Source organism: Typopeltis vanoorti, chromosome 15 (genome assembly GCF_054136105.1).
Source record: "Typopeltis vanoorti isolate ZY-2024b chromosome 15, IOZ_Tvanoo_1.0, whole genome shotgun sequence".
Classification (NCBI taxonomy): Eukaryota; Metazoa; Arthropoda; class Arachnida; order Uropygi; family Thelyphonidae; genus Typopeltis; species Typopeltis vanoorti.
The window spans coordinates 97822232-97849218 of record NC_143563.1 but is presented as its reverse complement, the minus strand read 5'-3'; the positions used below and the strand labels follow the sequence as shown (position 1 = coordinate 97849218).

Genomic DNA, 26987 nt, shown 5'->3' with positions numbered 1-26987 from the left:
CAATTAATATGACAAAATGCAAAGAAAATAACCAAAACCTTGTTTTAAAAAGTTCGAAGTTTAAACAAGAACTTCTAGGATTTAAACGAAGCTTGGTTCTTCTCAAGTGGAGAACCATGGGAGTCCTGCTTCATCTGGAGCAGGACTCCCGAATAGATACGTACACTAAGAAATAAAACTGAATCTTCACTATTATAAACGTGGTATCTTTATATAACTTATACTCTCTATTTTTTTTTTCAATCTGTACGGTATAAATTATGAATTATGATAATAATTCATAACAGACTGCGTGTTTTATATACCTGTTAGATTTACTTTCGCCTGGAAGGAGGGCATATTTGAGTTGCGATTTATAAAATTCCTCAGAGCTCAGAAATCTTCACGAATTCGTTGAAAACTTGTTGGAAGCAACAAGTGATCAAGTGATTGTAGATCAAGTAAGATCTACATTAAAAAGACTCCCTCAGTCTTTTTAATTAAGAACTATGAGGCATTTTGGAAATAAAAAAAAAGTATGGAATAGAGCAGTTTTCTTATTTCCCTGTATGTGAAATCTGCGAGTTTACGATTAGACCAATTTTGAAGCTAAAAATCAGAACAAGGCAATAAATATTGAGATTTTCTTTAGAATGTACATCTCCTATGTACGAAATGTTGGAAGCCTATAGTGTATTAGTGCCGTGGGTGGGCTAAGAATTATTTTAAATTACTTTTAAGCACTTCAGAGCTCCAGTAAACGGTGGGTTTCACACCAAGAGATGAAATTCATCTCCCATCTAAAGACAATTGCATCTATTTCCAGAGAAATTCGAACCAGTAGCATAGAAAGCGAGGATGCTAACCACTCGGCCAACCAGGCCAACACATTTAAAAAAAAATAAATAAAATAAATAAATGTTACTCCCACTCACGAAAAGTTGTAAGTCTATACTACATTAGTATCATGAGTAGACTAAGGTTTTTTTTTTATTAATTTTAGATTTTATTTGTATTTTTATTGATTTTTTTTACATAAGAGACTCTGCTTTAGAGACCAAATTTGGAACTTTTTTCAAGCCACTTCAGACCTCCAGTAAGAAGGACGTTGGTTTCACACCGGGTGATGAAATTCATCTCCCACCTAAAGCCAGTCATAAACATCGTGTTCTTGGTGGGATTTGAATCTTCAGCATGTTAGTTGGAAAGTGGATAATACTCTTACCACTTGTTCAACCAACCGGCAATCATTAGACTTTCAGTGGAATAGAAGTATATGCGATATATCCATTGCATATACTTCTATATGCGATGTATAGAATTCTGTGCAATAACAATAAGGTTACTGTTATTACGAAGATGTTCATTTCACATTAAATTATCAACCAACGAACCAACATTGCCAATGCGAAATATAGGGCTACCGAAGAAGAGAAAGGGACGCGTGTGTGTGTATGGGGGGAGGGGGGATGCACACTCCTAAGAGGTAGTTCAACATCCACACATGCAGCTTTTCTTCATGCATCATTCAAAAAACTCAAGAACATCTGAACCTTTAGGGAGTTTGATTTTTATGCACGAAACACAGTTTTATTTGTAATCGTGGCTTAAAAAAACTGAGAATATCTATCGTATGCTAAATCGAAACGTCTCTCATGATCTCGGGTTGTCATCCCGGGATGTCAGCGTCTTGTAACCGGACTCTTCCTTAGTCCTCACTTCAAAGAACCGTAAATCGATACACTGCTGAGTCACATACTTCATGAGATTTTGCTGTTGGGTCTCTCTTTCTTTTGCCGTTGGGTCTCTCTTTCTTTTGCCACACGCACACACATACACACACTCATACTGAGTCCTAGCACAAGCAGAAATTTAGTATATTATATATATATACTAAATTTAGTAGTATGTATTCTCAAATCGTCTACTCGACTCTCCCCCCCCCCCCCCCCAAGATTAAATCTTGAGCGCTCGGCTCTCTCCAAGATTAAATCCTGAGTGCGCCACTGTTCAGAACATAATAGTATAATAATAAAGGCGTTTCATGAATTACATTATTCACAAAGTTCAACTTCAGTAATTATCGAATTTCGAACAAAGTCAACAGTTCGCTAATAATTTCAAAATCAGGAGTAGAATTTAGTAAAAATGCACTGGAATGATTTTGTTTATCGATTATAAACCGGATCTAATGAATTAACCTTCCTACAGTATACAAAACTGAGAAATTAAGCTATGATGATGTTAAATTAACACATATTGGATTTATTTAATTAACTTGGACATGAAAGTAAATAACACTATAAAACTAATTTTGAAACTATCTATGTTATTAATATTTGATATTAAAAGGATGACAACAATATACAGTATAAGTTTCTATGGTTATGCAAAATCTGCTGTCTTTAGAGCATCGTGTGTTTGCACAGAATGGCTAGAAATTGTTAGTGAAGTAGCGAATCAACATTACCTAATTTTTGTAAATTACTACTAAATTCAATGTATTAATAATATGAGATATCGTTAAAAAAATAAATAAATAAACAACTCAGAAGATATCACTACAATGTGGTCCTCCTATATTTGGAAAAGATCTGTGCAATATAGGAGTGTTTTTTTTTTTTTTTTGAAGCCATTGTTGTAGCTAATCATAAAGTATGATTATTATGCTAGGACCACGGTTCAAATCTCTCATGGGTATAATAACACAAAGAGCATTTATAAGCACTCTCCAACTGAAAGTCATTAAGCCATGTCAATAAAGAGGTAACAATATTTTTTTTCTCCCGCAATCTCGAATTTTTACATCGCAAAAGAGGCAAACTGTCACAGAAACTGACAATTAACAAACATAATACTTTGAGTTGAAAACATTCAACTCAGAAGGCTCCACAATCTTTATTTACTGATAATAAAGATTGTGGACACTCTACCCTTTGGTGTCTCTCATATTAATGCAATGAAGTTTTTGATTTGCAATGGAAAAAAGTAGTCAAGGTATTTATTTTTGCAAAACTGTTAATTAGTTCGGTCTACAAACTAAACCTTTCACGTTACAAGTCGATGACATTGCAGTTACTGTTATATATGTTGTAGAATGATTATTCTTTTTAAATTCTTTATTTTATACATTTCAGAAATGTTTTTTTTTCTTTTTTCGAACTGCTGTCTTACGATCCATTAGGCGGCTTAAAACCACAAAGTTTAACTTTCTTCTGAACCCACTTGACGAATGGGTACCTCCAATAGTTTTGTGCTGTCAGCTGCGCAAATGACTGTAAATGGAGAAACTACACTTACTTAAGTCATCAAAAGCCTATAAACTACATCATTATACTTTAATTAAGAAAAAAATAAGATAAAATAGCAGTATTTCGAAAATCTTAGGACATATTGAGTTTTTGTTATCGTGGTAGCCATCCCACATAAGAACATCAGTGGTTGCAGGTTTACTTTAGTACAGCTTAAGTATAAAGAAGCAATTAACCCACTTTCTGCTATAGAAAGTAGAATTGAAAATGCCTTTTAACTAGAATCGAGATTTCGTGCGGTTTTTGGGACCCGGTTCAGTTAAGTTTACCGAGAACTTTATAATATTCATTGAAAAGAATTATTTCAATAAATATTATAAAGTTCTCGGTTCATTTACTTTACTGAATAGATCATATTTCTCAGACGGTATGAGATGTGTAATAGTGACGTCACACAAAACCAGTCTTAACGTTACTCCAAACTTGACAAAGAATACTCAAGAAGTAAATGGCGGCACGTCTGCAGGCAACAAACAGGAAATAAAAATAACCTAGTTGTATAAAACGGTTACTAATGTATTGCCTATCAGAAGAAATTTTATTAGATTTAATATGCGGATGATAGCCTATAATGGGAAAACGATAGGATGTTGTGCTCTAGTGTAGTTCCATACATCCCTGGAGGGATGTACGGAACTGCACTAGAGAACACCTCAGTTTCATACTATGAAAAACTATCAGGTATTGGTAAATATTGTGGCAATCTACGTTACTAATATTGTAGTAGACAGAATTATTGTGTGTGAATCGGAATTGAATTTATTTTGAAACAATCAGTCATGAACCCATCTATCTCTAAGCTGTATAATGAGTTACTCTACTCTTAAGTGCTTTATTTCTTCCATCTAAAGATAATTCTTTTTGTGAGATTCTCAAGGAAATAAAATATTTGTTTCATTTCCATTGTATGAAAAACTCAGCAGTAAAAAAATTAGTTTTTTTCTGTTTTTTTGTAGGATATTAACTAACTCAACTTGTTTATCTTAGTTATTTCAGAAAAGTAAAGGAAATGGTCGCTAAGAAAGGAATTACTTTTCTTTTGTTTTTTCATTTTGTGGTAAAACGTCAATAACAATTTGACAAAAGTAAGAAAGAGGGGAAAAAGTCTTAGAAAAACATCTTAATACATAATGGATAGTAAGTATTTATTCATCTCATACATCATCTATTGTCACGGTTTTGTTTTGTACTTTTCGTCAACTTCTGAACCTCCCTTCCCCCTAAACAGTACATAAAAGTGGCCTCCCTGAAGTAGCGACAGGATCGTGCAATTGACAGAAATGTGCAAAACATGATGTAAGAAGAAATTGGCGTGTTTCGGTGTATTTAGAAGAATAGACCAATAATGCGTAGTGTTTAAGACGGCCTATGTTACGGGTCTCATTGACAGAACCCAATCCCAAAAGGTCGCCTAAAGCTGATTACGCATCACCTATAAATACAGATTAATGACTTTAAGGGCAGCTTGTTAGTTGAGGGGATAGGATTTTGGTACATTAGCCACTTCTCTTAGAAGCTAGCGCTGTAAACAAATGTTGAAAATGTGTGGTTTTATAAATGTTGTTTGTACACAATGTTTTCCGTGTGTTTTATAGATTAGAAGCATGATGATCTAGGAGAGAAGCTTCACAACTACTGAAGAAAGTCATCTAATTTAGAATCAAATATAAAAAACTTGAGAATTATTAATTATTTCCAGGAAGTCAAACAGAAACCGGTGTGGATGTATGTGATTGGGCATGTATATCTGAATGAAAATCGACATAGGATTTTTTTTTTTTTAAGTTTTATTTGAATGCCAGTTACACGAAGTGAACAATTTAATCAGACGGCTTTCAGGTTACCTGAATTTGTTTTCTCGATGTGCTTGAATAATTTCTAGAATTCGACAGGCCTTTCCTATTCGCAAAGTTTCTGCATTCAAATATGAGCTTGCAATAAACGAGTGAATGCACATCGGAACCGAGATGAAAAAAGAAATCTGGTGGCAATAAATTCGTCTATGGGGGAGGGAACTCGAACCCACACTGCAAGCGTTATTGTTATGACTGTTCCATTGAAGAGATGAATTGAAATTCATTAATAAATTCTCTGTGATAGAATCCATGCAAGGATCTGCTGAAACACATTTCCGTGTAGGTGTATGCATCAATAGCAATGTTTACAAAAAAGTTTTGAGTACCTAAAATTATCAAAAACTGCTTAAGAAATCTTTGCATTATCGGCGTGTAACTCTAAGAATGTGGTATCTTATTGGTCTTTTTTTCTCTGAAGAAAAAGATTCTCCGTGACAGCTGGAATAACTTACGTTTCTTAGTTTGAAAGATCTGGGTTAAAATCCGGTCTGGGAGGGCGAGAAACATTTGGATGTGGTAACCGAGACTGAGTTGACTCACCTCAGACGGTTGGTAGTGATTTTCTTTTCTTTTCTTTTTTTTTCCTTCTGAAGCCTCAAGTTTTTTCGTTATGCCTCAAGACACGCAAAGTAAGGGGGAGCTGAAAACTAGTAATTTGCACCCTTTCAATTCATTTAGCGAATTATTTTTGGCTGCAAATACTGTAAATACATGATTAATAAAGATTGGAAAGTAACCTTACAAAAAAACCAGTCTGGATACAATAGACTAGGATTAATCAAGGCGATAAATGGGATTGAACTACATTTCATCCCTTTCTGTTCATTAAGATAGCTCGTGCGGCAGTTGTGGATACCGAATGCAGCTCAGCCTGGCAACGGCCGGGTTCTCGTCTATCTTATATTCGGATACCGCAGTTCCAAAGTCAACTTTGCTATTATATTTTTCTAGTCAGTTGGTCCTCCATTAAATGGAACCAAGTGGGGTGCATGTGTACCATACGTCCCTATGGCAATAGACTGAGCAGTGCTTTTGACGTTTGATTTTCTTGGGGGGAAAAGCCATCCATTATTCCATTTGTTCATCCACCTCTCAACTGCATAAAGTAACATTTTCTGGCCAGCCTCGGTAACCATGCTAACAGTCCCATTGGGAGAACTGTCATCTTCGTTTCCAACTCGGCCGTTCACACAGAAGGGAGGGTTTAATGCAATCTTTCTTGAAACGAAAATGTTCGGGAGCCACCAGCGAATTCCTTTCAAGGGTGCGTTTACGCCACACTTGCCTGCTGATGGATTGAGACGTACGTCTAGCTACAACGTTCAGTCACGGAGAGCATCTTGTAGTCTCTGCCGCTGGGAAGCGGAGAATATCGGATACAACAGGGTTGGATAAAGAGGAGAGGCGATTTCTCTTTTATAATGCTTCTTTTTTTTTTTTTTTTTTCGTTCTCTTTTTTTTTGGGAGGAACAGGAGTAGAAAAAAATTCTGTTAAAGTATAAACAAATAAATAAATAAGATATATGTAATGGGTATGTGGACGAAGGGATGTTAATACCTCAGGTCGTGAACACGAAAAAAAAAAAAGGCTTTCTTTAAAATAACAACTTTGTTGTGGTCAGAAAGGATGCTTCCTAACCCTGATAAAAACATACGTTCCAATCCATGAATTGGTTCTTCGGAGACTGCTCCACCTCTTCCACAAGCAAACATATTTGAACACAGCAGTCACTGCGCTCAGAAACTTTTTATTAAACAAATTGTTCAAAATTTCCAGCGAAAACGAAGCGATATTCTATAAGATATGCTAAAAATAGAAGCGATTTCGCAAAAAAAAAGAAGACAAGTTTGACAAAAATAAAGATTATCCTTAACTATTGTTGCAACTTTTTGGACTTGCATATCTTCGGGAAGGTTTACAGACCTTCTCCCTTCAAGTCGCACCGTTTAATAATAATAAATATATATATATATATATATATATATATATATATATATATATATATATATATATATACATCATCTATTTTAATTTCCGCATTTTTGTGACGTCATTTATTCCTACTACCATCCTTCGTAGCGTAGTCGGAATGACACATGCTCTCTGTTTAGAGCGGTTTAGTTTCAAATATCGTTGATTAAATTTAGAAAGAAAAAAAAAGCAAGCTAGCTTATGGTTTATAATAAACCATTCTGTCTGAGTAGGTGAGTGATGATGACATGGCAAATACATAAAAAGTAACTAAATCCTGTAACGTCTTTTATTCCTCAAATGGGGAGAGTGAGCTTTTGTCCTAACTCACCTTTTTCATTGACAAAATTAGCAAAAGAAATTATAGTGACGTCATTCCTGATTGATTAAAAGTTTGAATATGTATTATTTTAATCACTCGAGTTTATCTTTCTTATAACAGAGATAATATTCAGCATTATCATTTCCATGGGCGGCTCGTGCACAGGCACTGCGGAACTGCAGCAACCCCAACTTTTCTCGATATATAAATATATATATTTGTTTATTTATTTATATTTGCTTGTAATATTTAATTTTATCATCAACAATCCTATACAGTTCTCTTATTTTATATAAAAAATAATAAAAATCCATCTTGTAGCACTTAGAAGGGCGAAGGACGCTAGCAGCACTGTGTTTACCACAGTGTCATATTGCTAGTATTTGCTACGCGCGCAACCATATGCACGTCATAGTGAGATGTGAGCTATTAGCGAAATGCGGCACTGTCCGTCGCGCAGTTCCACTGTTGTTTATAAGCAATTTGCGCCAGTGGTAGAGTGTTCGTAGTGCTTATCGTGTTTACTCCATCTCTTTAAATATTTGGACATTACAATTAAAGACATAACATTTGTTATAATTTTTATTTTAGAACATTATTGGGGTTATGATAATGGATTTTATTTTTAAGTAATTTTGCATTATATAAAACTGTATAATTTTGTCGATAAAAAAACAATATTTTTGCATGTTTAATTTTTTTTTAATTTTTACCATAATTTTGATATTTTATCCAAACATGTATATACTGTGTGTATACATGTGTATATTTACAGTGTGTATGTATATTTCGAAAGTTGCAGCACCCCCACGATTTCAAGCCACGAGCCGACACTGATCGTTTCACTATCCAGTATGTTTTGCCTGTTTCCAATACAAGTGTACGCTTGCGCGCAATCGAACTATGTCGCAACAATTAAACAATGAGTAACTAACAACCGGAAAGAGCAAAAGACAGGAAGCGGTAGAAATAACCATTATGTAGCGGATATGCTTGGCATTCGGTGCTTCATATTTCCAGTGGGGCCTTTATTAATTCACTTTATAGTTTTAACCGATGTTAGAAACCACGGGAGAGAGTGATGACAGCGTTAATTAGATGACTAAGAGCACCCCGACAGTGCTCAAACTAATAATAATTATAGCATGAAAACTGATAGGGCAGTTAATACATTAAACATTAATGGCCAGTTGGTAGAGATCATCAAGGGCGGTTATTATGGAGATTTTGATAGAGGCCGTATTAAGGGGTGGAATGCTTAGAAGCAGAATGTTCACAGATCCGTGATATTAACTTCCACAATACCTCTGTGGTATTAGCGTCATTAGTAAAGAAGTTGCACGTAAAGGATAAATCAAGCAAGTAATTCGATATTATCGGCCTGATAATGAACAGCAAACAGGTACTAATAAGTCAAACAGTCCGCTGCAGTTGGAAGTTTTCGCGTCAGCTACAGATGGATAAATTTCTGACGGACAATTTGACAGGTTAGGCCGCGAAACTGTTCTTGGTGTTATCACCTTTACAAACCGTGTAATGTTGGTTCAGTGATAAAATTGTGTGTTAATTGAGGGGGCTCAGGATTATTTTATTTATCTGGCATTTTCAGTGTGTATCCGGGGTAGCCAGGATTACATGAGATAACCCAAGCCACAGAGTGACTTGAATGCATGGCGTCGATGCATGGTCCATTCTTAAAACATGGGACTTCCGCGGTATTTTGACAATTATGGGAATATATTTTATTTGAAATCAATGAACATGATTCACCAGCTTTAAAAAACTCTTTGGAAGTTGTCATTCAGCACAGAAATTTGTCTGCTTGGCTGGCGAAATGTTTAGTACATTCTCTCTCCAATCAACAGGCTGTGGGTTCGTATCTCACCCTGGTCACCGATTCTAATCAGTGTCTCAGGATGTTAAATGAAGCTTCATCGAGTGGTGTGAGATCACAACCCTGTTTATTATAGGGGGTGGCTCGAAAAAGTTCGATGTTTGGTCCCTTAACCTATCTACGGTACTGTTCAGCCCGTTGAAATTAATACACTTTACGAACTAATGAATGTAAAAGAGTTTGGTAAATTGAAAACCAGATGAATATGAAGAAAGCTTTTTCATCTCTCTCTCTCTCTCTCTCTGTGGCTTATTATTAAGTAAAAACTTTACTTTTGGCGTGGGTATTCTAATGAATTAGGAACACACACACACACACACGCACGCACGCAAAAGAGAAAAAAGAAAAAATATCTGAAACTAAATATTAGATAATCTCCATACAATTGGAAATGTGCCGGTCATAGTACGAAGAATAACATTAAAAAAAAATTTAATTTCGTTTGAAGTTCGAAAATTGAAAACTTCAGTTTTCGTTAACTATAGTGGGTTAGAAAAACCATAATTACAGAATCACAAAACAAGAAACGCAGACTAAACAAACAAACAAACGCACCATGGTTACGTTTTTCAGAAAAAGGAAGGATGTTTAGCTGCAATCGTATAAAATTCTATTGCTGTTCACATTATCAAAAACCATACATTGATTTTATGGCAATTTTACATTATAAAATACAGTTGTTGTTTTAATTGCAAGTTTTATATTAAGGAAAGACTTTATATTAAGAACCAACTTTCGTGCCGGAAGTCCATTATATGAAAATAGAGGTAGGGATACACTGTTATTACAAGATATATAAATGAGCTTTATTTTTTTAATGGAACCAGTACCCGTTTTTTATCCGCATTGAATAGCGACAATCAATCAAGATAAGCTTGGTTACAATTGCATAAGTGACCAATAAACAGTACTGAAAATAAACGGACAATTTCTTAAGTCGCAAAAGAAAAAAAAAAGTACTTTTTATGATGTCTTTGGTGATTTGCTTACTTGTTAAGTAATTACAGCATTTTAATAAAATTGTATATTCGAGTCTCCCAAAAACGTTCAGGTTTCAAGGTTTATCCTAAAGAACATTTTTCACTGCAAAAATCTAATATTTAGTTTTTAATTTTTCAGAAATTGAATATTCAAAATATAGTACTTATTTATAAAAAAAAACATGATAAATCATATATTTATATTGCAAATAACTTTTTAAAATCTGAATTAGGAGGAAGATAAATAAATAAATATATATATATATATATATATATATATCATTTGCAGTAACGAGCTGTAACCAATGAAGTTTTAACTGAGGCTCGGCTATTGCCGTCACCCAGCCATGATTAGAGCTTTTAGCTCAATAACATTCCATCCACACAGATTTTCTTCAATCAGATGAAGGGATAAAGAGTCAAGGACTCAGTTCATCTCCCCCCCCCCCACACACACACACACAAAAAAAAATAAAATAAAATCTGCATATATATATATTTAAAATTTTTTTTTTTCTGAGAGAATATGATACTGACATTCCTGGTGACTAAAAATGGAAGTAATATTATTCATGTATAGTATTATACTTTATAATATATTATTATACAATATATTATTATATATAATATACTATTATATATTATGCTTTATTATTATGTTATTGTATATATTACTTTGTTATTATTATATTATATTACATTATATTATATATATATATATATATATATTATATTATATTATATTACATATGCGGTGTAAGAGAATTAATTTGAGAAAGAAAAAATATTTCGGTGGTAGAGAGGTTAATGTTATGAGTTCAGTAAACATGACCTGCGAAACGATCCTACCATTTACCTTGTTAATGAGCCATATTGGGGTCACTCCTTCGGATCTTCCATCACACATGACGGCCGGGCTCTCTACTTATCTGGACTGCTGTAACGGATAATAATTAGTTTGGTATGACGTACTCATTGCCCTACATGGGTCGTAGGAAGGTCATGGTTACTCGTTCGTCGTCTTTGACGGAAAATCTGCAGGTCGCTTGCTAACCTTATATTATTGGTAACCGAAAACACTCCGTCTAGATGAGCGTCTCCCGTATGTAACTGATTATTAAAGTATGGGGTTAGGGCACTACGAGAAGTTAATAGGACTATAGATCAGAGTGTGGTCGTGGAAAGTTGGAACGGAGGTCAGTAGGTGTGGAAAACGATGCCTGGCTTGCTGCACGTGTATAGGCTGTGGAAAAGCTACCAATGCTTATATTTTTATATTAAAAAAAAAATGGGAAGGATTTAGGGCTTCCTTTATAATTAGTTTTATAATTTCTATAGAGCTTTGCCCTTTATGTTAATCAACAATTTATTTTATTAAACAATGAGAAATGCATAACAATACAGTTTAAACTGAATTACATTCTTCAATGGCAATAACGCTATTATACCATTAACAGTCTTGCAAAGTAATGACTATATTAATCCAAGACTTAACTATCGTAGGGATAGATGTATTCTTGTTTCTAGAATTATCGAATTCTTGGAATTCGATAATTCATAGAGTTCATACTATTGCCACTGTTAGATGCACATTACTGATGCAAATATTAGTATAAAAATATTAGTTATATCTCGTGAACAAGCGTAATAGTACAGTCCCATTGCAAACACCTGATAGGCATACTATCAGGTGTTTGCAATGGGTTACATGCAAAAATGCATATACACTGCGAAAAGTGAACCATAAGATCACCTATCTGACATTAGCCCTTAGTGAGTGAATTTTTTGGCTTGGATAAATAGCCTAACTCTTTCAATTCTAAAACTATATGTCTGCTATCAAATTGTTTTACTGAGACTCATTTTTTATTGTTTTAAATATCTGTATGCATCTTTTGATATAATGCAACTATCGTAATTACAACAATGTGGCAGCATTGTTGAGATGCGATTAACATAATTTTTATATGGTTAAAGATTGCCTAAATAAACCTAATACCAAAGGAACTTGACAAAACAAATGAAGCACTTTGGCATCGCATGATAATCATCATCATTGTTGTTTATATTACTTCTAAACCACAGTTTTGTTGCTTATTACGCACGCATGAACTGAGGTTGCTGAATTCTCAGCGTTATTATTCTCGGCCTAAGCTAAGTTATGCGGGAAATGCAGCCAGCAAATGTTTTCCACAAAACGACTTAACATAACGTGTGTGTGTTTCATTAATCCCAAGCAACCAGCTTCTGTCCTGAAAGCGTACAAACGCAAATTTACTTAGCAGACAGTCCCCTCTAGGGGTGTTGCAGAGTTCGTGTAAACTTCCGTTTAGCTAACCAGTAAGTCTCACGTGGTTTCAGAATTGCCTTATAGTGCGGCATAGAAACCAGCAGCCAGCTGGAGATGTATGATTAATGATGTTTGTCCCCACCACGTCATTACAGGGTGTGGGAAGGCGGTGCAGCTAAACTGCCGGGACTTAACGTCTTCTCTACAACGCTCATTAATTTATTTATAAAATATTAATCTTCAGGATGTGTGAAGTAGGTGATATTAGTCGGTCGGTAATCCTTGTCAGAGGGATTGGCCCATTAAAAACGAATAATAAAAAAAGCACTGCTAATGGTTCCTGAAACACGTCGAGGTGTTTACTTAATAATAAGCACGTGCCTTGCTCACGTGTCTGCTGTTAATTGTGCGGCTTTCATTGTTCGCTTGGCTTCTAACATACTCCAAGACTCCAGTCGGATTCTTTCTTACTTATTACCGACATTAGTTGTTTGTTTGGATGGAGTTTTTCTTGTGGGAGAGGATACATTTCTTTTAATCGCTTCGACTCTTTCAAGATTACACGTTAACTTTAATTAAAGAAAGAAAGAAATATAATAAATATTATTTAATCTTGTTAAGTTAAATTCTATCGACTTATTTTAGTTCTTTCGGATTGATTTCTAATTTATAGCAGCTTTTTTCTCGGTAACAGCGATACCCTTTAGTGGGAAACACCCGGGTTCGAATCCCGTCTAGGACTGGGAGGGCCTTTCAACTAAAAGTGAGTTAGCCATTCTTATAATACGGAGTTGAAATCTGGCATTCCTCCATTTGAAACAGAAGTTGCCCTTTTTTTATTTAATTTATTTTTTCTTATGAAGAAGAAACTTGAAATGAATGGCGAATGATACATTTACCTGAATCTCAACTGAATTGAGGAGTTTTGCATTAAGTACAGTAGTGTCATCTGGCGGTCGGTTCCGCAAATCAAATAATGTTAGTTGTTATAGTTCGTTTATATAGGAGATAATACTGTATTTGTCAGTTAAATCCGTAAATAATTACTTATTAGTAAAAAATAATGTTTCGTTTGCCTGCAACAGAAGACATTTTTCTGACATAATTCGCTTTTTGTTAACAATGAAATTAAAAAAATTAAGTCAAGTGACACGTGATAAACTAAACGCGGCTTAAACTAAGAATGGAGACAAGCCTTAAATAACTTCAAAATAATTAAATTTGCAAAACAATCTTTAGATTTTATGCTGATCTTTTAATAGGAGAGTGGCGTGACATTCTGACATGACCCAGAATTGAATTAAGTTCTAAAATCTGATCAAAGAACTTAATTCATTCTAATATAGAATAGTAGTAATCTGTAGTTAACTATTGATTTAAATAAATTTAGATTGGAGTGGTTAATGCAACCACTTGGAAAGAATAATCTCCAAAAATCCGCATTCTACCGATCGTAAACTAACCACTTTATTCAACTATTGTCGTGAACGCCTTCCAAGCTCCGTCTTTGATATACGAGACTTAAATTCGATGGATTACAACGGGATAAGATTGCGCTAACCATCTCAATGCTAATTACTAAATCCAGTTACCGATGCATCCATTACCGTATAAACGGTGCCTTTATAAATAGAAAATGATGTTAGATCGCATTTCTTAAAAGCGTTCCGTCTGTTGCACTTGTACTGATTGGAAGCTTGCCTCACCATGGAACTTTGTAGACGTCACCTAGTGTCAACAACAAACTGTCGGAGTGTTGCTGCAGAGTTGATGTCTGGTTTTTGCAGCCGCTCTCCTGTCGTTGGGAGATAGATGAGCGCGGCAACTGGCCGATGTACTGGAGAGAAAGAGAGAGAGAGAGAGTACCGTATTCCTAGAACGACATCACTGAGTGGCAGGATAAAAAGTGGGTAGATATGTGGGGGAGGGGGGGAATCATGGGAATGATTAATGGCCTTGTGTGTCTCAGTCGCTACTTGCACGGAAGCTGCGGCCATATGATGTATGGCTATCCTTTTCAGCTAGACGAAATGGACGTAAACAGTGTTAGACGACTGTGTAAAGGGACGTGGCCCGTGCGTACGGTCGTAGCCCCACACACGTTCGGCGCTGGTCGCTCTCGCTTGCCGAGAATTGTGGCAATAAATTTTCCTCCGCTGACACCGGACACGAGGCTCCAATTTGCTGCGGCAACAATGCACACCATCAGAAGCGTAGCTGTCTTACACCTCCCTTTCTCCTCTATATCGAGTCGATGATTAGTGTAATCCTTCTTGTATGAAGTGGTCTCTCGGCACGTCAAGGCTCCGAGGCTCGAGCGTCTTAAGCATCCTTTTTGCCTTGCAAGAAACACACACACACACACACACACACACAGAGTAGATAGTGCATCGCAACTCTGCGATAGTCTATAAGCATAAAAAAAAAAATAAAATAAACGGCAAGGGGAGGGAGGGAAGTTTGTAGATAAAACAGCAAAGTTCTTTACGACTGCCTCAGGATAGATCATGAAGCAACCAACGAGACGGCGGCGAGCAGATGGGGGAAAGAAAAAAAAAGAAAGAAAAAGGGGGAGAAAAGTTGAACGGAGAAGGTTGCTGCACTCTTGTATGCGCGCATTTCTGTCCGGAGGGCGAAAGCCAGCCTGTAGCAGCAGCAAGAGATGCATCACACGCATCGACCATTATAGACCCCGAAAGTCCTGACAGGGTTTGGCGAAGTAGTCAACACAAGACAGCGGGGCAATTACTAGGCCCGCGAGAAACCTAATGGCTACGCCTGGGAAAGTAAAAATGCACGGAGATTAATCATTCTTTGACAGTCCTCTAATCTGGACCGGTCAAACTTGGAGAGAGAAATAATATCCTGACTTGGCTCCGCTGTTCGCCGTCAAGAGGGGGAGGGGAGAAACAGAGTCCTTCCAGGCCCAACCCTCACCCACGAACAAAGGGAGGAGTCAACACAGAGCCTCAACTGCCTGATCCAACCCCCGTTTTTCAGATCCCTACAACTTCTTTGCCCCATGTTTCTTCTCCCCCCCTTCACTATTCTCCCATTCCCTTCCTTGGCGTTGTATATGTACATAAATGTCGGTAGGCCAACGTGTTTTGTATGGAGAATAGGGTGGGGGGTTAGCCGTCAGTTGAATAACAAGTACGAGCACAAAGACGTAGCTCTGTTATTAACATTTACCCCCTTAATAACGCTAACTTGAGGTTATTTCAAATTTTCCTTTCAGCAACTGTCCAACCTGCCATTTCCAGCTACGAACAAAGCCTCTCTCTCTTATTATTTTTTTTTTATTTGCTTTCTTAAGGAGGTTGTATTCAAGTCTGTAATATGTTTGAAGACAAAGAGCTTTTCTTGCAGCCATTTTAGCGCATGACCTTAATAAGATTTTCCGTCGATTATTCTCCTGTTAGAACAGTGAAACGCGGACATTCATGAATTCGGTTTCAAAGTGGCTCTATGAAGAATATTGAACAAATCCTTGTTGAAGCGATTGAACGAAAGCGGTTGAAGCGATTTGCTCAATATGGTATTGTAAAAGGGGATGGGGGGGGGGCTATGATCATGCACTTTATTGCTTGAATTATACAAACGGAATAGTTCAAACCATGTAGTCCATGTCCACACACAGCACCAGATGCGTTTTTATTTTATTTATTTATTTATTTTTTTTGTGATGTAAGATCCGCCCTGATGAATATCACGGCTTTTTTAATCTTTAGATGAAGATGATCTTTGAGAGAAAGAACGGGGTAGCGCAAAGGCGTCTTTGTTACCTCTGAACAATATAAACAGGTTTCTTTTCGTTACGAAAATAGTGGGCGTTGCACTTAGAAATAACTCCCATTAAACAAGTTTTACTTATCTTTTTTGTTGTTGTTATTATACTGTACTCCAACATTGCATGTGTTACTTTCATAAATGTTCAGAGGAGTTAATCGCATATTAAAAAAAGAGAGAGAAGAAAGAAACGTGTCAAATCAGAACACTGCAAACAAATATGAACTGAAGTATATTCTTTTTTATTCGTTTAATAATATACTGAATAGCGTATATGAGTTTAGTCCAAACCAAATTATTAATTTCCATTATTTTAGTGATTAATTATGCCAATAGTTCAGAAGCTTCCAATTTATAGGCTGATAGTTTCTCAATTGACTACCAAATAAATCTGTGCATGCTGCATTCGCGCTTAGATGCAATCTACTTAACCGTATGTAAATCGAATGCACGTGGCTACCATTCGAATTTGAATTAGCAGCTGCTAATTATGTTTCAACAATATGAAGCCAGCGATTGTTAATTGTTATGTGTCTACAAGCAGGTACGCGGATGCAACAATGAAGCAGCTGCTTCGATCTATCGTTTGGACAACTGTTGAATAGAAGTGTCCGTAGATGCAAATACGTACGCGAAATCAGAGAAATTAGTGGTGAGAAATGGAAAATTTCGGATAAATAAATAGGGTTAAACCGGTGAATTGTTGATTAAATAATATAATGTTTTTGGATACAATTTAAGGTTCGGCAAATGCGAAGAAATATAGCAAAATTAGCTTGATAAATCATTATTTTTGCTATTTTGATTTTTTTTTTTTTTTGACAGGAATTTTAGGGATAAACATCAGTTCTTCTATGATATAGCGGGAAATAACGGCGATCTCCTTCGTACGATGCGAACACAGACGTTGACCACATAACGTCTCACAAAAGATCATCGCATTGGGTATGACGTAACGGTGATAAACGAGTCATTGAAATAAGCAGTCCTTTTGAGGATAGAGGGTGTTTCGATGTGATCATGTGACACCTGACGTCACAAGTTTTGGCAACAGAGAGATGTGCTCTAGGGTACAAAAGAATGGTTCCTTGTGTCCTATTTACGTAACACGTAACCCTAGTGAGCCTCAACAGCGATTGTCTTGAACGGGGTTTTTGTGCGCACGTGGAGAAAAATTAGTAAACTACTATTTAGATTTTTTCTTTTCTCTCTATCTTTTAAATAGATTTTCATTCATACAAAACTGGAGAATGTATGCAATAATTAGTGTCCGTAATGATATGATTAATATTGAGGTCAACATGCAACGACTGTCAACCAACAACAGTGTCATGATGTAACGTTCTGACCCTATTTACGACTTTTCATTCACGATTTCGAAACTCGAACCACATTCTAAAAGTAACTGAAAGCTTTAATCAAATATTATAACAATGTTAATCATATTATTGCTTTCTTCTAATTAAGTTTAATTAATCCCCAAAATCCCTTTTTACAAAGGTGTTAAAGGCTTCATCATGCGATCTCGAACCAAATCGTTATTTACGAACAAATAATATAGATCAAGTTCTTTTCGTCAGGAATATTAGAATCTGTTAAATGCCTTCCATCGGTTCCTTATCTTCACTATTGGCTTAGTTCAGAGAGACTCCTCTTCTTATTTTTAGACAGGCCGAGCTTTCCCTTCCCTCGTGGGTTCCATTCCAGAGCTCCATGATTGGGGGTCTGGAATGGAACCCACAATTGGATATACACTTGATTAAGTGTATGTGCACTTAACTGATTTAATATGTGCGTTAAATATTTTTTTTATTCTTGTATCTGTACGAATATTGTTCATTTTCTGTGATCTTGCTTCTTGAATCCTCATTATCAACATCTCTGTCTGCTCCTTCATCTACCAATAACACACATACCGAAGTATGTAAAATTTGACATCATCCAGACTTTTATTTATTTTTCATGATATTTCTCTGTCATTTCTGTCTGTTCTTAAAACATGCTATAGCACCTGTATAAATAATAAAGGGGTCGCAGACATCCTTGTCATACTCTGGATACAGTTTGGAAAGCCTGTGACAAATACATCACCTGACACTGGAATTTTTTACGACCTTTCTTTATGAGGTTTATTATTTTCCCTGGAATTCCTTTATTTTGAATCTCTAGTAATGGACTCGAAAGTTTTTATAATTTACAAACAACATAAATATAACGAATAAATGAATCCATTGGTTCGTTTATAATTCTCTAACTTCACACTAGCACATTAAGAAAAGGTGTTAGTGTGAAGAAAAGGTGTCATCACAAACAAAATAAATAAAGCTAACATATATAAACTATTCTTGAAAAAACAATCTTACAAAAATTTTTGCTAATGAGGATAAAATTAGAATATCAATAATGTGAATATTCCAAGTTGATTTATATAGCGTATCTCAGGATGTTCATGAGAACATTCAAAATCATGGGCTCACACACTGAACTCTGTATCTGTAGTTACTCTGAAATATTTATTATTATTATTATTATTATTATTATTATTATTATTATTATTTTATATTAGCTAATTAGGTTAGGAGAACTGGGAAAGGGATGCAAGGAAGATGGATTCCTTGCTATAGGGTCAATGAAAAGAATATTATACTCGTTGAGAATGAACTGCAATGCAGTTGTCACTTTATTTGTCGTATTACGGTATAGGATCCGCTATTGGCAGATTTTTAAGTTAGATTATTGTTGTAAGGGTTTTGTCTATTTAAGTTATCCATTGTATTAATTGAATTTGATTATATTATATTATTTATTTATTTTGAAAAGAATGCAGACGATTGACTTTCAAAATCGCAACAATCACTCGCTCCAGCTGTATTGTTCAAAATGTAAGCCCGTAACGAAGATCAACAATAGAAATTTTGTAATGATTACATTTGATTCAACAATTAATTTTGAACGGTATTAGGGCGATCGATTAAAGTTTGGTGGTAGGAAAGAAACTGGAAAAATAGCGTCTTCAGAATTTTATTCAGGAAGCGTAATTTTCTAGATATTTGGAAAGATATTTTCAGTCTGGACAAAATTATTCATTTGATTTTTGAAGCGCGATTGGCTATTAATGAAGTTTCGACGTAAACTTTAATTTAAAAAAATATTAAATTGGTAATATTAGCACGACAAGGGATGTAGATGAGCTACTATGCACATTTCATCAAGATGAATATTCACTTTGTCGTTATTGTATCAGTGTGGCTGATAGGCCTCAATCGTGGCATCAGAGCAAAGCAACAAATGCTGTCAACTCAGAACAGCTAATTATTTGATATTCATGCATTCCTTTGTTCATATTCAATGTTTTCGCTGCGTGAATCAATTCTTGGTTTCTGTTCTGAATATAATCAAGAATATATTTAAATTAAAAATAGCAAGATTTTTCAGGCCAACTTAACTCGAAATGGCTAAATAATCTTATTTTTTCCTCAATGAGTTTTTTAACATAAAGAATTAAATAAAAAATAAATAAAAAAAAAACACGTCAAATTTGTAGTCGCCCAATGCTAAGTTACAATGTTTGAGCATCGGAAATTAGAATCTGAAAAGTTTTTCCTAATTGAAAAACCATTTGATCAATTTAACTTCGCAGATGACACAGAAAGACGCACAAATAAAAATTCTGAAAACTTTTTTGTATCTATTATAATAAATAAAAACTTATATTGCTTGCTTTGATATTTTAATGTGTGGTTGATTTTTAATCATATTAAGTTTCACACCTTTTATATATATATATATATACACTCAGCCAGACCCTTGGAGGGTAATGGATGGCAATTCTGTAGCCAATGAAGTTCTAACTGAGGCTCGGCTATTGCTGTTATCCTCCTGCCATGATCAGAGCTTTAATAGCTCAATAACACCTTATCCCTACACTGTCCTCTACAGATAACGGGGAAGATGACAAGCATTCTTGCTTCACCCCTTTAAGCCAGTCCTTATAAGGATAACTAAATAAGTATTTTTAAGAAGTTTAAATGTGTATGTTGATAACGAGAAGAACTCACCCAGGGTAACGGATGGTAATACTGTAGCCAATGAATTTTTTTTTTTTTTTCACTGAGGCTCAGTTATTGCCGTTACTTAGCCATGACTAGAGCTTTTAGCTCAATAATACCCCATCCAACATTTTCTTAAATCAGATGAAGAGTCCAGGACTCGAATCTATCTCCCCCCCCCCCAAAAAAAAAAGTGTTATAACTGTAAAATCCGTATACAGTCAGCTGTTATCTTCGAATAAATAACGATAATTTAATTTAGCAACAACATTGGTGACTTTCGAGCGAATTACAAGAGCAAGAGTTGTAGAAAGAAGTTAATAAAAGTATGTAAGATCATATTTAACAAATAAAAAAAAAGTAACAAGTAAAAAGTATAACAAATAAACTAACTGCTGAATTTGTCCAAAAGAAAAAAGTTTGTTAAAAACTTTTCGCTTATACTTATAGATATGAGCTTTACAAACACGTATAGCTAGTAAGTAATAGATAACAGTAAACAATAATGATAATTTGCCAGCATACATTTTTATACAAACTTTGCATGTTATACCATATTTTCCCTAGATTTAGTGGAATACAAGTATCTATGCACACTATTTCTTGTAATGGTATCATACTTGACGTCATTTCCATATATATATATATATATATATATATATATATTTTTTTTTAAACTTTTTTTAAGACAAGGAAAGTCTCATTTGCTCATTATTTTTATGTTGTAATTATTTTAATAATAGCCGTTATCAAAATAAAGATCATTTTTGTTTTAATTTAGACCTAAACGTCTGAAAGCATTTGATACAATTTAGTCACAAAATATTTAGAGAATCAAATAACATCAAACAATAGGCACCAACAAGCTTTTTATTCTGTTTTTGATAATCACCGACTTTGTTTTTAAATGAATTTTTATTATTTTTTAATTGCTACTTATCATTCTGTTACACGGTTCCGTTGCAAGTGTACCATTCTTTATAAAGAGATTTTGTGTAAGTCGGTGAAAAGATTGGCTGTTGGTAGGGACGGGAGAGAGAGAGAGATAGGGGGGGAGAGGGAAATCAACCCTACCTTCCTTCAAGGTCTAAGACTAGCAGGCTAAGTAACTCAGTTCATTTCAGCATGTCATTCGGTACCTGCCTACTCGGTCCCTGCATGGATATAATTATCTGTACAAGATAAAGGTAATTGCTTTGATGGTCAGCATAAATAATAAAAAAAAAACCTAGATCAGGTGTCCGCGCCTTAAACTAACCAGGTAAGACACACCTCCGTTCTGCAACATAAACCAAAGTGGGTTTACACCCACCCACCAAGCATGACACGTGTTTGTAATGAAAACCTATTTGAACTTTTTTGTTAAGGAACTGTGGCGACATAAACATTTAAGCCACTGTTCATCCCTCGCAAATGGGTTGGTATCAGCGGAACATGTTCAGAGTTATAATCAAATGTGTCCTATAAACGTCAGTATACACCGAGAGATCCTATCTTCAACTTGTTGAAATAAATAAATAAATAAAAAATACATTGCACTCAACACCCTTTAACATATGGGAACATAATGTACGTAACAGTATTCCTTATAGTCTAGTTAATTACTAATTTTAATTTATTTAAATGTCAATGCAGTTTGAGGATTTTCTTGAATAAGATTAAATACTATTAAATATCCCATACAATAATTATGTACCCCTACCCTACCCAATTAGGTTTTTCGATACCAATAAGTGTAGCAATACATACGCTGTGGTATGGATGAACAAATGCAAAGAGTAAAGCCGAATGAACAGTCGGAAATAAAGATACTAAACTTTAACTATCTTGTATCTTTCCACCAATCACTGAACGTGATTCGTGGAAAGTGCTGGCGAGAAAAAAAAAAAAAAGTTACACTGGTCCACAGAACAATATTCATAAATGTTAGCCATCTACATTTAGATGATATCTCAGATTATTTCAACACGATTCTGGAAAATATCCAAAATTATAAACGACATCCAAGGAAAGGCTTTCGAAAATGCAAAAAAACATTAAAAAAATAAAAATAAAAATAAAATGAAAATAAAAAAAACCTCGGTTTCAACACTTATCAGATCAAATGATTACTCGGGAAAAACTTTTCTCCAACAAAGAAAGTAGCGTAGGCGATAAGACAAAAAATATTGCTTAAGATGTTCAAGGCCGTGTTAGTAAGTCACTCCATTTCTTCTGTATTTACAACCTAGGCTGATGTCTTGAAAACTTTAGTTTTCTTAATATTTCTTACTTAAAACATGTCAAGAAGAGATCGAGCTGTTGAACACTGTATTTAGAGAAAAATGCACACTTTGAGATTCTAATCTTACTCCTTGAAGCGATCCATCTTTTCACATCATTGCTGTCATCAGCAAACTGCACCCTAAAGCTGGTTTTCCTTTTACAACTTGTGATGTTGAGGTGCACGTGCATATTATGAAGATCCGCTACTAATGGTGGTGTTCATGTTTATGGGAAGGTAGGGGGAAGGTTTAAAGGGAAGAGGATTGAACTTCAAAAACGGCTAACTCAATATATTCGTTATTTTTGATTAGAAAGGCGACTTTTTTTTTTTTTTTTTTAAATTTGAGTTAAGGCTGTTGATTTCTCTAGAGAATTGAACACAGTTTTATCATCGCGTCCTAATCATCAAACAGACACTCTGTTTATCCGAACAACCCTCATTCGCCGAAGTTTACTTTGCCATGCTTGTATGCTATCTGCAACAATGATGATCAAAGTTATTTTGGTAAGCCAGTCTTCTTACAAGGAACTGTGTACGCCACAATCGATGCAGTAACAATAAAAGAGTAGCTGCTTGTCAGATAATGAAAGCTATCTGGAGCTGCAAGGATAAAAGAAGAGATTTTGTTGCCTCGTTACATACATTTAATGATACCAAAAACGAAAAACTCCTTCATAGGCAGACTCTCAATCAACATCACAACTCGTAGTAACAATAAGAGTAGGTACTTGGCAGATAATGAAAGCTAGCTGGAGCTATTTATCTATTATTAGTCATATAATAAATAGTTATAAACTATTTATCTAATATTAATTTTAAATAATAAAAAGACTTCTTTTTTAATAAAACTTACTTTCGAATTAAAATAATTTTCTAAATTCTTCAAATATATTTCATACACCTTATTAAATAAAATATAAAAATATATAAAAGATTTGTCGAATAGATGTTATTCTTGATTGACACCGGATTTTGTTTCGAATGAATCAATCGACCGTGAGATGCGGTGATTGATTCATTCAATCCAATACCCTTGGAGGGTAATGGATGGCAATGCTGTAGCCAGTGAAGTTCTAACTGAGGCTCGGCTATTGCTGTTACCCTCCTGCCATGATCAGAGATTGAATAGCTCAATAACACCTTATCCCTACACTGTCCTCTACAGATAACGGGGAAGATGAAAAGCATTCTTGCTTCGCCCCTTTAAGCCAGTCCTTATAAGGACTATAAGGATAAGGTTATTCTTGATGGAGAAGGAGAATCGACCGTGAGATGCAGTGATTAATACCCTTGGAGGGTAATGGATGGCAATGCTGTAACCCACCTGCCATGATCAGAGCTTTAATAGCTCAATAACACCTTATCCCTACACTGTCGTCTACAGATAACGGGAAGATTAAAAGCATTCTTGCTTCCCCCCTTTAAGCCAGTCCTTATAAGGACTAAGTTATTCTTGATGATAATCGCAAATATAAATTGGTGCTAATAGATAACTGAAAAAACCGACACAAATGAAGTAAATAATCGTGAGGTTTATTGTTCTGAAAATTCGGCAACAGATTTTATGGCACAAAGTGTATTTATCCACTTACAACAAGTGATGATAGAAAAATACATGTGAAAGGTAGGCAGGAACGGTTGGGGGGGGGGAAGAATGGTGTCTTTTCTTTTCTTTTATTTTTCCATCTTCGGATCTTGAACAGAAATACCACCAGGCTTTAAATAATAACTCCATTTTCTGTATGCACTGAATAAAAGTTCGGGTGGTGTGGTCGAGTTCAGAACAAGTGATCGGAACACAACACAATATAGAGGCAATCAGAATAAAAACATTTAGAATATACTGTACATCTCTGCAGTTTGTAGAAAAATGTCATTTCTCCACAGATTCGAATAATTTAAATGATAACAAATATTTGAGATGGCAAACAAGAAAGTTTGTACTTTCACAATGCTATACTTCAATTATTTTAATGCTGTTATCTTATAAGCAGGATGAGATACTTTAAAAGGCGTTCTACGAGATAGTTTCTTGCAATTATTTTGCACTAAAATACATAAAAATTAATAAAAGTTTCCAGTAATATTTATTTTTATTTCAAATATTTTCATTTAAATTGATAATTAAAGGTAAAACATATTTTTCTTTAAAAAACTAATACACCCTTTTTTTCCCCAAATCCTGGAAAATAAGTAATTACCTATTTTCTAAATTGCTTGATATCACATGTTTTAAGTTATCATTAAAAACAACGAAAGATAAGACTATACAATTCTGTAAAGATTTATATTTAAACACAAGTAGTTATAATAGCTGCAAAAAGAATACTTTAGGGTTTTATTCGATGATAACGCTCAGAAGTACTCCATCTGCATTTTATCGTATTAAATTTCTGTTACAGAAAATGTAATGATATATTTATTTAGGTGATATATATATATATATATTTTTTTTTTAAGTAGAGAAAATATCTTTCTAAGTAGAATACTGCTAAAATACAAATTTGTTTTCTAAATAAAATTATTTAAAAACTAAATCATCAGTTGTTTATTTAAGTATAGAGTGTTTAAACGTATTTCTTTATTTTCTGTAATACTTAACACGAAAAGCGAAAATGCCTGGCTGCATTTGTAAATTTAGGAACTCGAGGCATTTCGCTATTCGTTTGATTTTATTTTTTTGGAAATACAACAGTAAAATACCCAAACATTCATGTTTAAACTACCCCACAATGAAAACAGGAACATCGTTTAAGATGAATATTTATCTACAAGCATAGTTCATCTCTGATTTTAAGTATATTCACAAACAAATCAGAAAAAAATATTCAGTGCGTTAAAACTGCGCATGCCTGTTTAAGTAATACGTAACAATATACGTATTCTCAGTTGTTATTGAGACCAATTGGGTAAAGCGCGACCGGTGTCCTTTTGTTTAACCAATAAATTAGTTTACAATTCGAGTATTTAATCAGTAATTCGTATTAAAACCAAGTATGTAACGGCAACTTATGTTTTCATTATGCTTATGTTGTCTGCCATCTCAAAACACAATACATAGATTACAAACGCATTATATACATGAACAACACTGATAAAACTGTACATAATTCGGTTGCATGACTTTTTTGTGACCAGGGCTCTGGATATGGTCTTAACGCGTCACGGCTGCGTTTTTTCTCACTGTCATGCTTAGGAAAGCTACCTAGCAACATATTTTGGCAGCGATCAGGAGAGAAAGAGAGAAAGAAAAAAAAAGTGTCCTCTCACGAGAAAAATTACTGGCTGGAGTCTGAAGACGTGAGGGCACTTGACCCCGTCGTTGCAGCGGGTGCAGAACTAGGAGCTGGCGTCGTAGTGCCGTTGTCGGTCGAAGACTCTGCCGGAATAAGTCCTTCTTTCATTCTCTTTTTTTGCTTCATCCGCCTATTTTGAAACCAAATCTTTACCTGTGTTTCGTTGAGCTGAAGTGCCGTAGCAATTTCGATCCTCCTCGCTCTGGTAAGGTACTTGTTAAAATGAAATTCTTTTTCGAGTTCGGTCAGCTGTTTGGTTGTGAAGTTGGTCCTTCCTGATCCCGGTCCGGATGCGGCGTTGGCATCTCCGCTTGAAAAGCCGTAGTCGATCTTGTTTCCTGCGAAAAAAACAAAAGAAACATATTCAGAAGACATTTTAGAAAAAACATTTCAACTTAAATATATAAACACATTTTTTGTTTAAAATTAATTTAAAAAAATTTGTGCTTATTTCACACACACAAAACTTATTTCACATACACACACACACACACACACACACACATATATATATATATATATATATATATATATATATATATATATATATATATATATATATATATATATATATATATATATATATATATATATATATATATGTGTGTGTGTGTGTGTGTGTGTGTTTGGCTTTCCGAGATATTGATTAAATGGTTGGACAAGTGGATAACCTCTTTGCTCCCCGGCCAACATACTGGGACTTTAAATCCCAGGATAAGCATGGGCGTTTACAAATGTGTTTGGTAGAATGGATTTCATTGTCCGGTGTGAGACTACCCACCACCACCGTACTTACCTGGTGGCTTGAAGAAGCTGCTCGAAAAAGTTCCATGATGGTCTGCAGAGTAGGGCTGATGGATTATCTACTCCTTTGTCTACACATAGTAATATGCAATTGGTTTACAACCTTTCTTAGGTGGACTGGGATACATGAAAAAACGTAGGCTTATTGGATTGTTTTTCTTCTTCTTCTTCTTCTTCTT

General features: G+C 34.9%; 1 protein-coding gene and 1 long non-coding RNA gene across 5 annotated transcripts in view; one reads left to right on the top strand and one right to left on the bottom strand.

Annotated features, from left to right (window-relative positions):
- LOC150099016 (uncharacterized) overlaps positions 1 to 26987 on the top strand; it is a 255067-nt gene that overhangs the window by 72835 nt on the left and 155245 nt on the right. The window lies entirely within an intron of this gene.
- LOC150099017 (homeobox protein Hox-A1-like) overlaps positions 25346 to 26987 on the bottom strand; it is a 50117-nt gene continuing 48475 nt past the window's right edge. The window contains exon 2 of one of the 2 annotated variants that reach the window (XM_090405187.1): positions 25346 to 26342. In XM_090405187.1, the coding sequence (XP_090261313.1) occupies positions 25987 to 26342 (356 nt within the window). In that variant the 3' untranslated portion in view covers positions 25346 to 25986. The remainder of the gene's footprint in view (positions 26343 to 26987) is intronic. The other variant, XR_016549507.1, reaches the window with a different exon arrangement.